At 42.4% G+C, this 16,369-nt stretch overlaps 1 protein-coding gene across 1 annotated transcript in view; it reads right to left on the reverse strand.

The window, feature by feature from the left end:
- Positions 1 to 2,612: 2,612 nt before the first annotated feature.
- NFIA (nuclear factor I A) overlaps positions 2,613 to 16,369 on the reverse strand; it is a 362,772-nt gene continuing 349,015 nt past the window's right edge. The window contains exon 12 of the mRNA XM_029946438.1: positions 2,613 to 5,332. Coding sequence (XP_029802298.1) covers positions 5,315 to 5,332 — 18 coding nt within the window. The 3' untranslated portion in view covers positions 2,613 to 5,314. The remainder of the gene's footprint in view (positions 5,333 to 16,369) is intronic.

Consider the following 16,369-nt stretch of genomic DNA (forward strand, 5'->3'; position numbering starts at 1 on the left):
TAATATATCAGGTATTATGCTGGTTTTCTTATAATTCTTTCTGTCCTAAAGCTGGCATTATAACAATGACCAAAAAGGCAAGGATTGAAGTAAACGGAAAGTAGATACCAAAGTTGATATAGTTTTTTTTTTCTTCAGATAGATTAGTGCATAGTTCTCATGCAGATAAACACTGCTATGCATTTACACTGTTGGAAAGCAGAGTGAATTGAGCCCAAGTTGTCACATTGGTGTAAATCATTTTGTCAGCCTGTTATAGCACCATGTAATGGATTTGCATTAAACATTAAATTGATTTCAGAATTGGTGACACAGTATTCACTACAGTTAAGTGCTATGGAACAGCTTCAATGTTACCTGCTATCTATCAAAGCAATTTTCATCCCACTGCTTTTTTATTGGAAAAAAAATAAAAGGAAAACATACGCGACACTAATTAGGCAAATGCACAGCCTTGGACGTGGAGAAGGCAGAGCGGGTTTACTGTCAGACAGTAAATACATGCATTGACTTCAGGACGAACTTGGCCTCGGAAGCCGATGTGAGCGAAAGCGCCGCCGGTGGGCAGTGCAGCTTTCTGAGAGGAGACTGTCCTGGGACAGATCTCGGGGGCGGGGGCGGGGCGCCACTGAAGCTCTCCTTACACTATGATGCCAGTGGTGTTTGGAATTTGTTCTATGGAGGCCTGCTACCGGGAAAAACAAACAAACACTGACAGAAAGCTAGAAGCAAAGAAAGAAATATGGGGAGACAGAGAGACAGAGAGAGACCACCACCACTATGAACAAAAAGATAGTTCCAGAGACATGATGTGAAGTACATTGACATTCTTAGAAATCCCACCCCTCCCCCCCAAAAAGAGCACAAGGGAAAAAATATTTTGCTTAATCCAGATTTCGTAAATACTTGATGATGCTGTAACTACAGGGATAAGGGTTTGAAAAGTAAAAGGCAAACTTTTTGAGGGATGGGTTTTGCATATTGCTGTGGGCTGAATGAACACCATGACTCTGGAAAGTTGGGTTCCCTTACACTTGGACTGTCAGAGAATGAAGAATGCAAGCTTGGGGAGGTGTACTTTCTTGTCGTCATTGGCTTGCAGGGGTGGGGGGACCCACAGCTGACTGCGGGGCGGGGGTGGGGAGGAGCTAACACCAAGAGCGGCCATGCCAGGATGTGAAGAAACAGAAAAGGTTCCCGAACCCTCAAAGGAAAGTGAAAGGCTCTGGGATGGATAGAGTGGCCTTGGGGAGAGGGCCTCTGCCCATGAATGATCAGAAAAGGAGCATTTTAGTGGCAGGGGAATGGGCCAGAAAAAAAATAAAAAGCATACAGAAAAATGATCAGATTTAGTGTTTGTGCCTCTGACTTCAGTTCCCAAAGAAAAAACATGGAGAGTGATATGAGGGACTTCTCTTGCCAATACTGTTAATGCCATTTGATGGGAGAGAAAAAATTCAAATGTGTCTCAGAATCAAGGGCGGGGCCTTTGCATTGGGCCAGCCCTCAGCCTGTCAGCCTGCACACCTCAGGTAGCAAAGTCTTCCTCAACATCTTCTCTTGGCTTTCATCTAAAAGGTAAACACTCGGATTGTTGGTGTTTCTTTTTTCCTGCTTAATCACAACTGAACTACAGTTTCCTGCTGCTTTCTGGACAATGAAACATGAACAAAAATGTAACTTAGTGTATTTAATACTTAACCCCTGTTCGTTATCACCCTAGACTGCCTCCTTAATGTTTTAAAGCCTTTAAAACATTTTTTTCCTGCAAATCTGTTCAGAGTTCCCTAATTTTAGCTTCATCAAACTTAATACAACAAAATACCTTCAAAAATACAGCATACCTGTAACGTCCATTTACAATGGTTTTTCAGTAGACCTATACTTCTCAAGCATAGGAATATGCTATACCATTGAGAGAAAAAAATAACTGTATTTAAATACTTACAAAAAAAAAAAGGAAACAGGAAAGTTTTAAACTTAAATCCAGTTCCCAAGGGGGGTGCGCGGGAGGCGGGAAAGAAAGAAAAGCAATTCTATGAACGCTGCCTTTATAATGGACAATCAGAAATTTCACTAGGCTAATTTGACAGAAATGTTTCCTCATTTAAACAACATTACAAAAGTCCTGCGTTATAAAATAGGGTAGAATAAATCAGTGTAATCAATAAAACTATACAACAATACAAATTACATATCTTCTGAGTGGGCAGTTTATTCTCTCTCTTTGCAGTCATGACTACAACATGCTCACTAGAAACAACTAAAACTGCCCAAACTATTGCTTAGTTTGTTTTGTTTTAAAAAAAGGGTGCAATTTTATTGTATATACAACCAATTTACTGGTAATACCTTGGCTTATAGCAAAGGTTCTGACAAAATGTTTGTCTAGGCTTTTTTTCCCTTCACTGTGAAGCACTGAAAGCTGCTATTTTTTTTCTTTTTTTTCTTTTTTCTTTTTTTTAGTGCACATATGTCATAAGAAAGTAATGCCCAGCTAAGTGCTATCGGGGAAGGCGAGTATGCTGGCTGGCTATAGGAAGTGACACCGCACACTGACAATCACACCATATGACAGCGCCAAACGACTATTCAACCACTTATCAGACACATACGAAAATCCAAAATGTTTTATTTTATTTTTTTTTCCTTAAATAGAGATAACCAGTAAACAATTTTCAGAACTTGGAAGTTTAAAAACGTGCATATAAAAATGGGCATTATATCCTTTTTATTGAATGTGGATTGACTGCGGTCTGCTAAGAAAAATGGGGTGTGGGAGCTGAAGAAAAAGGAAGTTGTCTTTTTTTTTTTAAGGCTTGCTTGTGAAAGGAACAGTTGTAAAAACAAAATTGCTTGAAGCAGGGTCAGCTTAGTGCTTCACAGTTTGACTGCTTCTCTAAGAGGAGCCCTTCCTGCGCACGTGCATTCAAAAATCACAAAAAAAGTACAAAGACAAACACCTAAAACACACTGCGTCAAGTGCAGCACCGACTTTGGTCAAATAAAAAAAATAAAAGAAAAATTAATAATCGCTAAGCTTTTCTACACGATATAAGCAGGTATTGCATATTTTCATATATCTGGGGGGAAAATAAAGGAAGACTCCAAATAAATTGTAAAATGCAGCAACATCCAAAATACTGATATTCTAAGCCATCTACAGATCTCAGAACAGCACTGCCACTGACCACAGAGGACAATAAAGACTACTCCTATCTGCGGAACAACTAACTTTCTATTTAGTTCTAGATGTTGAAACTGACGATGGCTGACATAAAAGTCACATTTACAAAAAGTGTCTCCAAATGCTTGACTAGGGAAAAACCCCTTTCAATAGAGGAGCATATGTGCAACAATTCCACAAATAATCGCTATCCAGGGCAAGGCACATTGATATGGAATTTTTGTTTTCGTGCAAATTAAGGAAAAAAAACAAAACAAAACAACATTGTTTCAGGGGGGAAAGATGAGGAGCAAAGTGTCTTCCCAAGAATTTCAGTTACTTGATTGTATAGGACAGTAGTAGAACCCTTCTGAAGGGCTGAAAAACATAGTTTAAAGGCAAGCGCCTAGAGTAGGGATTACAATATTGTGTCTTAATGCACTCTACTTTATCCTACATTAACTATATAAAAATTAGTTACTAACACTAGAACATGCAGAGACTTTCTCTGATCAGCAGGGCTTTGCCAACCAGAACGTATATATATGTATAGTATAGGAAACCTTCTTGAAGTTGCATGGGAAGCAAAGGGGGTGCTTTGCTGTCTGGTAGAAAAATCACTTGCACTTTTTTTTGTTTTTTGTTTTTTTTGTTTTTTTGTGAGTTGTTTTTTTTTTTTTTTTTACGTAAGATACAGGACATTTGGGGGTGCAAACTTTTTTTTTCCCTAACAGGTACCCTTGATCTGAATGGGCACCAGCATTTGTGTCAGTATTGGTTTCATTATTATTATTATTATTATATTATTATTATTATTATTTTCCCATAGCCCAGTTCAGGGGCGCAAAGGTCTTTAAAATTTCTGGACAATCTCTGGTACAATGAAGTGTCTGATAACTGATAAATCCTATGTTGCTGGACACATGTAAAAATTTTCAGAATTGGCATAATCCATTATAGTGACTTCTAGCTTATAAAATTAACAGATACCATGATTTCATTTTAGTTATGTGCTTTGATAACAGAAAATAATTAATTAGCATTTAATGTAGTTAACATATCGTGGTAAAAGCACCATTAGATTTGTTTTTTGTTTTTTTTTTTAAATTTTCCTTCAGTTTTTAAAGGGATACAAGTTTAACAATAAAAAACATAAAAAGCAAAAATAGCTCCCCTTTTTCTTGCAAGGCTGTTTTTTTACCCCAATAATTTAGAGTCCTGGGGTGGGAGGACTTGAAAAACAAAAATAGAATTTTCAACAATCTCTATCTTACAAAGATATTTAGCTATCCAATGAAATTGCACTTTACTCATTTCAAAATTCGATTGTTTTGATTGATTCCTGTCAGTTTCTGTCAAAACAGACCATCTTCCCCATTTCCACGTGAATTTGTGTGTCATTGTTGAAATTGTTGAAAAAATGTTTTTTTTTTAAATGTAAGTGCAGCATTTCACAACTTTTAAAAAACTGAATAGTAGTAGTAGTAGTTTGTCGTTTCGGAATTGTTCTGCAACGTGAGTGGATTCACTGTCCTTGTGGGCCATGTTATAGATTTAACTGCTGACTGCTGAACCAAAACCAAACTAAAAGAAAAAATAAAAAAGGAACATAACTGCATTTTCTTTTTCCAATATGTTACAGAAAAACATTGCCCTTTGACTGTCCCGTAAGTTATATACTGCAGATCTCAGCTACTACAAAAGATTTAGTTCTCCATGTGCCTCCTGATGGCTCAAGGAGGCTCACACCTGTGTGGGTAAATTCATGAAATACTGTGAAACAGCCAGGCTCCGTAAGGAAAGTGTGTTACAACGGGAAGTCAGTGAGCAAGAGTAGACCTCCGCTAGCCACATCGCCTAATGCTCACGCTACCACGGAAACACTCCACATGTTACAAAGCCCAACCATTTCCAGCACCATATGAGAAAATTACAACAGTCCCTAAAGTATTTAAAAAAAAAATCCCAAAAGGTTATGGCCTTTGCTGTTTGACCATAATGCTCGCTGTTTCCATGTACAAGTTGATTTGATTCTCCCCTTCCACTGACAGTGAAGTTGTAACCGCGCTGGGTTGAGGGTGCGTCCATGTTACAGAGTTGAGAAGGGGTCAGGTGGTCTGTCTGGTGGATGGTGGGACACCGCGACTTTTATCCCAGGTACCAGGACTAGAAGACAAAAGGAAAAGAGTGATTAGAGGTACAACTTGGAAAGTAACATATTTTAGAAGTTGCCCTTCCAATCATGAAACTGGGATCTCTATCAGGAATGAAGGTGGCAGGGGGGAGGGGGAGCAGATTTTCTGGGGAAATAGAAGAATGACAAACAGTAGTAAATATTGAGTCACTGAAGCTGATCTTATTCCTTTGAAGTTAAAACTCAGTGACTTCATTGGGGTTTGCCAACATTCTGAATGTCTTAAAAATAAAGTATTTGTGTCCACTAGACACACACACACACACACACACACACAGACACACACACACACACACACACACACACGGCACTCTACAGGAGGGCACAGAGCTCAATCACCTAGTCACTGAGTCCTCAGTGCTTAGCACAGTGCCTGAAGTAGAAGGTTCTCAACAAAGAAATGCTGAATGAATGGACGATGGGTGAGGGGAGAGGTTTCATGGGCTGATCAATGTCCACTTGGATGATTTTTCACATCTTTTTTTTAATATTGACTCTTTATTTATTTAAGTTTTTATTTTAATCACCTGGTACTCATTATGACTAATATACTCCTTAATCCCCATCATCTATTTCTCCCAGTCCCACCCACCTCCCTCTGGTAACTATCAGTTTATTCTCTATAGTTCAGAGTCTGTTTTTGGGTTTCTCTCCCCGCTACTTGCTTGTTTGTTTTGTTTCTTAAACTCCACACACGAGTGAAGTCATTTAGTACTTGTCTTTCTCTCACTCATTTCACTTAACGTTATACTTTCTAGCTCTATCTGCATCATTGCAAATGGCAAGATATCATTCTTTTTTATGGCTAAATAGTATTTCAGTGTGTATACACACACACACACACACACACACACTCTTCATCCATTCATCAAGCGATGGACACTTGGGCTGTTCCCATATTTTGGCTATCGTAAATAATGCTGCCATAAACATAGGGGTGCATGTATCCCTTTGATTTGGTGTTTTTTCTGTGTTTTGGGTAAATATCCAGCAGTGCGATTACTGGATCCCAGGGTAGTTCTATCACATCTCCTTTTCAATGAGATGAAGGCTCTAAAGATGCTATTGTGACATTCTTTTAACAGGCACAGATGATCAATAGCAACATAAAAATAAACAGAGGTGAAGTAGAAAAAGTGGTGTACCAAGAGTCCTATGTATTTGGGCAAGTCACAGCACCTCTTTTATGCCTCTTCTCCTTATATGTACGTGGGGTAGATTTTGTGATGTAAAATGCTCTCAGCTCAATATTTCTAAAATGATACTTTCAAAAATGACATATAATAATCAAGTGGTATCAAGACTGCACCCTATTAGCTGCCATGATGCCCAAAGGACAAAAATGAGGCCACTGCATTGTCTGTGTTTATGCTTTTGCTCATTCCGCATTTATTTAGAGTCTTCCATATGCCTGCTGGGTCCAGTTACCAGTTACCTTTCCAAAAATCCTTAGGTGATGAGCTTTGGACAACAGTGTGGTGATACATCACTGTCTATGCTGGCATTTCTTTCTCTGTTGCCTACACAAAATGACCAGTTATGGTCTAATATCAGATTCAGTTTCTTAAGTGAAATAGAGAAGTACGTGGCTTTTGCCAACCTTTCTCTGGTGATACCCTGCCAGGTTCACCACGTTCATCATCATTCACAGCAAAATCATCAACTTCAGCAAAAGTAAATGCCTCTGAAAATCACTGACTCGGCACTCTCAGAAAGGGGCCCATTTGAGTTGATTCAGTCTGATGAAGGTTTATCGGTGCCCAGGAGAGTCAATTAGGTAAATTAAGGACTCTGATCCCAGGGATAAATGGCAAAGTGATAGCTATGTGGAAGTGGGTATGAGATTTCCTGGTCACACGAGCTACCTTTGATTTCCAGAGGACTTGAAAACCCCAAGCCTAAACCTTATAACAACGCATCCTGGGTACTTTTCGATGTTCTACTTTGACCACACGCTTGGAGGAAACACAATAAAGCCTCTTGCATCCCGAAAGGAAATCAAACACACACAGCCTAAACCTAGCTGGACAAAAGGAAGAAGAGGGGGGAAGAAAAGAGAGGGGAGGCGAATCCCCAGCCCGTAGTTTTAGTAGGTGTCTCCGAGTAGCTGACGGACCACGCTACAGCTGCACTCTCTCTTTAACAAAACAGTCTCAAAGTTTGGGTGCGGCAAATCATGCTTACAGATTTTCTGTTCTCACACTTTCTAAGTCAGTTGTGAAATCCCAGCCTTCTTCAATCTGACGCTGCATAGTAGCTCTAGAAGTAAACATCGGGGACCCAGGGAGTCGGCAGGGGGAGCAGTTTTCCATACCACCGTTTCTGGACACAACCTCAGCGCGCTACAAAAATCTGCAATGCCTCTGCACTTCTCTTAAAAAGCAAAGCAAAAAAAAAAAAAAAGTTTCTTCACACATCTTACTATTCAGTGTGTGCCTTGCAGACAAGGTTACCCCAGAGCAGCTCTGTAATCCTTCACTGAAATAGGCTTTATTGATTGCTCTGGTCTATTGTTCTCTTTTCAAGTCCCCCAAGTTCAAGTTCATCCTGGTGTTACATCATGTCTGGTTGCTAAGAGCAACCAGACAGACCCAGACGTGACTATCATTAGCAAGAAACCCTCCGCTCTCCTCCCACCAACCTTCCAGTGGCTCTGACGTAGCAAGGCCCACTGCAAACACATTGAAGTATTTATTCTGCCTAATTTATGACCTACACAGCAAGCAAGACCCCCACTCCAAAAACCAACACTGTTGTATATTTAATTAATCTGTCTTTCTCTGGCACTTGGGAAAGTTAGACAAAGGACTAATTATTGTGTTTCACTCTCCATACTTTTCTTTAGGGGGGGTGGTGAATATTTGCATGGGAAAGAAAACTACAAGGCCTAGTGTTGCCCCCCCCACTTTTTCTTTTTGCCCTATTGACATTTCATGAAATACTTTAGCTGCTTAAGGGAATTAGAAAAAAAAATGTGATGTGAATGTTACTCCTTCTGAGTTGGTATTCAGTAACACAAATCAACTCATGACATGTTTAAATTTAAATGCTAACCACACACTCTCAGAGTTACTTTAAAGGTTAGTTTTTAATCAATAGAAGTTGCTGACTCCGGGTTTTTGAGCTGCGCACTGCAGCTCTTGGGCTTTTGTCTAACGTTAGAGCTTTCAAACTTTTTTTTTTCCTTGAGATGATTTTAGCAATGATTTTCAGACACAGAAGGCTATTGTGCTCTGACCAGCAACATGTCAATACAGAAGCGAGTTGCCCTGTGGTGTGGTGTCAATATGACTCCTGAAGACATGGGTTGGGGGTCTTTAATAACCCGTGAAAAAAACTTAATTAACCCTTTCAGGCCCAAACCAAAACCTATTCTTAAACTTTTTCACTCCTGTAATTTGACCATTAGTACTTATTTCAACATCACACTAATCTTCATGACAATGAACCCAGCTACTTGACCAAGGCTTTCCCGAATGGGGAAGTCAATCCGTTAGAGGAACCACACAGGGAATTTGTTTTTTGTTATTTTTTTGGTTTTTGAAGTTTTTTTGGCGGGGGGGGGGGGGGGGGGGGGATTAGGTCTCTTTGATTAAATCATTCATTTGCAGAGATGTCAGGTACAATTATAATCATAATCAAAAAATATATCCATTTCACTAAATTATTTTCTCATGATCTAATTGTAGCTGAAGACACTCCTAATTCCTTTATGATGAATGTGATAGCTACACATGTATATGCCTCTCCATTTCTAGAAACTTCCATGAACTTCTCCTATCATTAAACGGACAAGATAGTATGTGGAAAAGCCCATTTTTCTCTTGTGATATTTTGTTAGAAAATCTATTATGCAACCAGTGCCAATTTCAAAGTATCACTTGAAGAATGACTCTGAGCATTTTCTTCTTGGGTCATACAAACAAAATATAAATTGTTAAATATAAATGTTAAATTGTTGGGGTTGGGTAGCAAAAATCACCAGGAAAATGGTGCCACACTAAACAAAGTTCATTGATAGAGAGTCAAAAAATGGTCTTCAGACATGTACTGATGCAAGCTTACATTTTATATGGTTTCTGCCTTCATAATTTAGAAGCCCTTAATCTAACCTACTGTATCCAGATGGACTACAAAGAAATTTCTGTCCCTTATCTGCAGCGAGTTCCAATATTACAATACAATATAGGATGATGTTATCTTGATACATTTACATTAAGGAAGTAAACACAGAGCTTTGATCTATTTTCTCCTCAGGGACTTTCAGCTCTGGTTGTTTTGGAGGTCCGTAAATCCACAACTCCCACAGAGGCGCTAGTTAAGTAAAATCACCCTGCTCCACTCACAATTTCTACAGTTTGGGATGTGCTGCGGGGGAGTGAAGGGGGGAGGTAATTGTCCTCTCTCAGTGTTCAAGGTGAAACATCAAAAGAAACCTGCAGTCCTGGACCAGAGCTCAGCTTTCCTTTTCTCCAGTCAAATGAAGAAGTAATCTCATCAGGTTGGAAAGTGCTGACTAAGGATTTAATAAAGTGCCTGCAGATGTGGCGTCTCTAAGGTATTCAACTCATGTAATGCAAAACAGCTCCACAGTGAATGTGCTTATAAAATTTCATTTAACCATTGCAGCGCGAAATTTTTTTTTTCAGCGTTCTCTAAGGAGTTTTATCACACTTCCCGCCCCTTAATTTACAGCTCCATGAAAGTTGGAATCCCATTCTGCTGGGATTCTGGAATACTCACAGTAGTCAGGTTTTATGAACCATAAACAATATCCATCCGGCTGCATCCTAAACAGGAAGGCTGAATGGCAGTAGGCACCTCTGGCAGTGCCAGGCTCTTTCCTTCCTGATGCCCCACGGGGAGCAATTAGGAAACCCTTTTCCAAAATTTGGTCATGAGGCGGCCCAAGACATGGTTAAAGAAGACTCAACTCCTGAGTTAACAACAAACATTCTAATGTGAATAACAACTTTTTAAAAAAGGCCTTTTATATACTCCTCTCACTGAGGGCCGGACGTATATCTTAACAACAAAAGGAAATACAAGTCTCTTTGAATAGCTATATTTTTCTTTAACCAAAAAAAAAAAAGAGAGAGAGAGAGAGGGTGCAGGGGGTGTGGATGGGGAGGGTGGAACAGACTGTGACGCAGCAGAATCTGTTTTTCAAATTAAAAAGTTAAACAAAAGGCCTCAAGGGCAAAGTTGAACGCTACGGAAGGAGGCTGTTAATGTGGAATCCAGAACTGGGTGTGACGCTTCGCTTTCTTCTCCCCACAAGGTGGGTTATTTAAGGACATTCATGCACTTATAAAGGAGACATGCAGAGACAGGGGTGCCTCTGTCCCCACCACCCCAGCAGGCCCGCCGCTTCATCAGCCCCAAAGAGGATGCTACCAACCAGGACCACAGGAGTTGTGGTTGCCATTTTGACTCTTCTCTTGAAAAGGTACTATATCTCTCCTGGGTCACACTCCTCCAGTTATTCAGTTTTGGCTTCCTGCTCTTGTTTGGAGGAGCGAAAGCCCACTGTTTAGCCAAGGGCAAAAAAAAAAAAAAAAAAAAAAAAAAATCAGCCAAAAGCCTGGTAGCTCCCCAGTCCCCTTTCAAGACAATGGAAATGGACAACCTTCTGAGTTTCTCACATTAGTAGACACCATTTTGGAGCATTTCTTCCCTCATTCCACAAGCACTGGGGACCTAATGTGTGCTCAGTGCTATGTGTGCTAGGCTCTGGGGACAGAATGTGTGTAATAAGGAGACTCCTTAAGGAGTCATTGTGCAGAAAGAAGGCATGGAATTGCAGCCTTCTGTACCTTTCAAGATACCAAGTACCTTGCTGTTCTCACAGTAGGATCTTTATCAACTTAATATTGACTGAAGAGGCTGAGCATCCAATATCCAAGGGACCCAAGGTTGAGCCCTACTTTTTTCCCTTAACCAGTTGTGGGATTTGAGGTAGGCTGGTCTCCGTCTTCGGGCCCCCAGAGGGCAGCTGTGAGGACCATTCTGTACTAGAAGAGAGGAGGGCAAGTTTTCACACTGGTTTATTCTGGAAAAGGTGGCACGCCATACCCAGGAGTCAGTTATTGGTATTGCCGGCCATGGGCTTTGATCTCTGCCATCATTTTTCTTGTCTGATTTTGTTAATTAAAGAAAACCTGTTTTCAATAATGCTAAACCAAGACTTGTTTATTGTACGGGAAACTATTAAAACATTAATGGGCCACAATTGGCCCCACTTACCTTTGTGGCTTATCTTTTAACTGCTTGTACTCAACACTTGCGCTGTGTTAAACTTCTTCCAGATCCCCCAAAGCCAAATGCTTTCTCCCTGCTGGGCCTTGGCACGGGCTGGCCCCCTCTCCGTGGCTTTGCTAACGCTCACTAGCTCTTGCATTCTCAGATTAGCATCCCTTCTTCCAAGAGGTCTTTCTCGAGGCCTGGCATCCCGGGGTTTACCTCTGTCACAGTCACTGAGCTGTAATTACCTGTTTTCTCCCTAAGAAAATGGATATGTTCCTGAGTGTGGCATCCCCAGTGTCTGGCACAGAATAGCCACTTACTCAATACTGTTAAGGAAGGAAGGAAGGAAAGAAGGAAGGCAGGAAGGAGCTAACTCTAAGGTTCTGGAAGCCTGGTATCAGTTACCCCAACAGGGCATTTAGATGGATGACTTCTAGCGTGGCAGTGCTGTATCCGGGCCCACTCCACATGGCCACGCCTCCCTAAATGACAGGCGCGTGCTCCCCCCAGGGAGAGGCACAGGTCTCCACAAGCCTCCCCAGGCAGTTCTCTGAAGAGCTGCTGCAGTGGGGCCAACTGTGGCCAACTGCATCAGTAGCATGTGCAAGAGTTTTGTAACGTGGACGGCTGCCTACTTACTACAAGCATAGAGGAGTTGTCCAAACCACCGCTCCCTGGAGAGTGACCGTGCTGCTCCCGGCCAAGACCTCTGTTTGGTTCAAACCTCAAAACGGGAAAACACTAATCTTTTTACCCAATAAGCCATCCAGCACCTCCAAACCTTGAGAGTACGTACACGATCCAATTATTCCGACTCTTGTTCCAAAGTCTAAATTGTTCGCGTATTCCAACTTGCCCTGGTGTCTGCCTCACCATCAGGTAATATTTATTTATTTACTTATTTTTGGTCCTCCTTCACGTTTTCATCCGAGGAACCTTTTATCTCATGAACCCTAAGACTTCTGAATTAACAGAGGCACTCTGGCCCACTGGCATTTGCTCTGCGGACTTCTTGGAGGGCTGTCCGCATCGCGGTAGAGCTGGGGCCCTGGAGTCCGAGTTAGCAGAACTTCATCATTTAACTAGTACACATTGTTATGTACTAGTTAAATCATCTTAGGTGAGTTAGTTGGCATTCCCAAATCTTGGTTTTGGACTCCATGAAAACAGAGATAACAACTTTATCAGTTTTTATGGGGATTAGATGAGCTAATGCCTGGACAGAGGCAAGCACAGAAACCAGAAGGCCACGGAAACTGGATTCTCTGACACATGTGGACAGGCCCTAAGGTCCACGTGAGGGCCGAGGAGGACCGGTTCTCTTGGAAAGTCAGGGCTCGACAAGGCGTCTTTTCTCTTATTTAATGATAGAATTTCTTAGTTAAAAGTAGCAGCTGCATCAGTTCCATTCCCCCAGTTGTAAGAGAAAGTTCTTGAGAAAATAAAAATCTGTCTTTAATTGCGGTATTAAAATCAGAGCAGCGAAACCAACCACACAAAAGGAATTGGCTCAAGTTTATGAAAGGCATTTGGGCCCTTGCCTTGCAAGCCTCCGCTGCACGCCTTGGAAGTTGGGGGGAAGCGGGGGAGAGGGGAGGCAGGGAGGGAGGGAGTAGTTAGGCAACCAAGTGGGACAGAAACAATCCTATTTTGGTTTTTGTTAGCGAACGGCATACTACATAGATCAGAGACTTCTTATAAAATACAAACCCCCACTGTACACAAAGCACAGGAAAATGTGAGGAAAAAAGGGAAAAACTAAAAGCAGCTTAGGGTGTGTTAACGCTGCTATTCTGTCAGCTTAAAGAGTATTTTATGCTTGATCAACAGCTCTTTTTTATTGTGCTTTTCTTTCATTCATTCAAGACATCAAAGCCGGCACCACCAGTGTACCTGCCTTCTGGAGCCGCTTGTGAGGGGGTTCTAATGAAGCACGACTCTGGGAGCCGGAGACCCCCGTGGACACGGCAGTTCAAAGGGAATATTTCAACAATGATTACATTTTGTAAATCTTTTTATGAAAGAGACAGCTTATTTCCTGCTTTTTCATGAAAAATAGATTCTATCCATTAAAGTGAACCCGCGCCACGGAAGCTGCTTGAGATCTGAGGTGCAGCGTGGGGATTAAGGGGACAACGACCCGATGAAATCGTCCAGAGTTCCTATCTGTAGGCTGGGATGGCACCTCCGGATTTTCTGGGTGGAGCCCACGCAGTGCCCGGAGGCCGGCTCTGCGCGGAAACGCAGTGACAAGGGCGCTTCGCGGTTTATTTTCAGCGAGGGCCTGGCGTTTACTGTTTGTTCTTTTCTCTCTTTCTTTCTTTTTTTTTTTTTTTTGAGTCTACAAAGTCCAATCCAAATATCAGAAGGCATCAAGGCAAGGCCTTCTACTGCACAGAGGAAAGATGAGAGATTTTAGTTACAGATTCATTAAATGCTGTATTTTAATGCCCTGAAATGGGACAAACACTTTTGCTTGTGGGAAGTTAGCCATTAAAAAGCTGGCTCTGGCCTGAAGATACAATACAGGCTTTATTATTGGCTAATGTCTGCCCCAAAGGCAAAAAAATAGAGAAGGCAGGCTACCCTTTTGTGATTTTTGAGTTTCAGTTTTAAGATCATCTTTCTTTTTTCTTTCTTTTCTTTTCTTTCTTTCTTGCTTTTTTTTTTGGCGGCAGGGTGAGTACAGTAGGGATGGGGGAGAATATGATTTCCTAGGGAGCTATGAAATGAAAAAAATGTATGTTTTCTGCACTTCGGATTCCAACTTTAATTAAATGCCTGTTGTCTAACAAGTGCAGACAGTCACACTTGGGGCTGGCCCAATGGTGGCCCGGGGAGGTAACCTTTCTTGTTTAAAAAGAGAGGCGTGGGAGTGGAGGTCAGAGCTCAGCAGAGCGTGGCCACATTGTAATAATCATTCCACCCAGTGCTTCTCTGCTCCTGCTCTTCCCCCAGAGCTGAAAAGACCTTCCCAAACACCCCTCAGGTTCACAGCACATCTATCATGCAGATTTGGGGTTTGGATTGTGCAGGTAGAGAAAGTCTGGAAAGAGGAGAAAATAACATTAAAGCAAAAAGTCGTCCAGTTAGCACAAAAAATCTCCCAGAGACACCCTGCAATAGGATGACAGAGGATCTGGTTCTTTGCCAGAAACGAATTCCCAAACTAACCTTTTGAGCCAAGAAGCCCTTTTTAGGCACTGGATGGCATCTGCCACCTTCACACCTTCCCACTCCAGCTGGCGCAGACTGCCAAGGCCCGGAGCACAGGTCTTTGCTTCCTGCCCCTTTAATGGCCCTCTGTTCACGTTCACGGTCCTTCCTTCCTCCTGGCCTTTCCAGCCCCGCTTCGGCCCCCTTCCCACTCCTCCAGCCAGTCTCTTTCTCTCCCTCTCCACCGGGGTTTGAGCCCCCCACAGGAATGAGGGCAGACCCACCTCTCCCAAAGGCCGCACAAACCAACAGTGCTTCCTACTCCATTCACCGGATTAAGAAAGGCTGAGCAGAGGTGCGCAGTCAGCTGCAACCACGACCGCCCCGCCTGGCAGCTGGGGTGAGGGCCTCTGGGGTGCGCCCAAGAAGCGGGGCTCGGGGGCAGAACTGGGACAGAAGGTGGAGGAGGCGGGGGCATCTCAGTTCTCAGTCGCAGGAGAAAAGAGGGGATGGGGGTGCACCTCCTCACCAGACTGTGAATCGGGAGCCTCCCCCACCCCCCTTTCCTGCTCGGTTGCTGGCCGCCCTGGAACTTAGGCACCCAAGGAGGCTGCTCTGATCATACTTACAAAGACCCCACACCTCAACTTTCTTTACCTTCGGGGGACACCTGCTTTTCAGTTTCACTAGTTCCAGGACTTATCTTTTCCTCGTTCACAGTGTGGATGGGATGCTGGGGTAAAACTGCTCTCATGTCCCTCACTGAGGCAGGAGTGAACTTGGCCATGGAACGTGCCAGAGACTTCTAGTCTCTTTGATTTCGGGGGTCCAGTTTAACTTATCTGCAAAACAGGCCTCGGTATACCTGTTATCTCTGCATTGGGGGGAGGAAATAACAAAAAGACACAGCTTTCAAATACTGGCCTAAATGACTTTGACATGCCAGCCCCAAGTGTAAGCAGTATTGTCCCAGGACGTGGGAGGTGTTGTTGGGATCTGGATGGCATGGGGTGGGGTTAGTCAAGGCTTCCTTTGGGCCAACTACCCTTGACAGAAATGGAATGCTTTCCCTGAGCCCAGTCAAAGCCCCATGTGGCGTCCCCCGAAAGCACACACCAGGGATCAGTGAACAATGCTTTCCTCCTCCTTCTGAAAATGTGGTGGGATTTAGGGTTTTATGGTAACACAACTTGTCTTTGTTAAGACGTGACTTGCAAAACAAACCCGTGTGGGGGAGTTGGCAGTTTCAAATGACAGTACTTTTTTTTTTAATGCTGAAACAGCAAATGCTTTTTATGTTCAGATTTATTTCCTACTAAATGTGTAGATTAAATTTACAACTAAGCAATATTCATTACTACTAACAATTTGATTCTTCCTGAATAGTTCTCAGGGAGGTGAGTGGGAAGCCTCTGGGTGGGGCTGGGGTGGGGGGGTGTTGAACAATGTCCCATAACATTAACACTCTGTGTGAAGGGTGTTATCAGTGGCTTGGTCATATACATGATATACAGGACCAGCAGTGCTACTTGGCGGCTCTGTCAGGAATCTACGCTTCTTAGAGAGAGGTAAGATGATACTAACCTAGAAAATTGAATTCATTTTCA

The sequence above is a fragment of the Suricata suricatta genome, chromosome 8 (assembly GCF_006229205.1).
Source record: "Suricata suricatta isolate VVHF042 chromosome 8, meerkat_22Aug2017_6uvM2_HiC, whole genome shotgun sequence".
Taxonomy (NCBI): Eukaryota; Metazoa; Chordata; class Mammalia; order Carnivora; family Herpestidae; genus Suricata; species Suricata suricatta.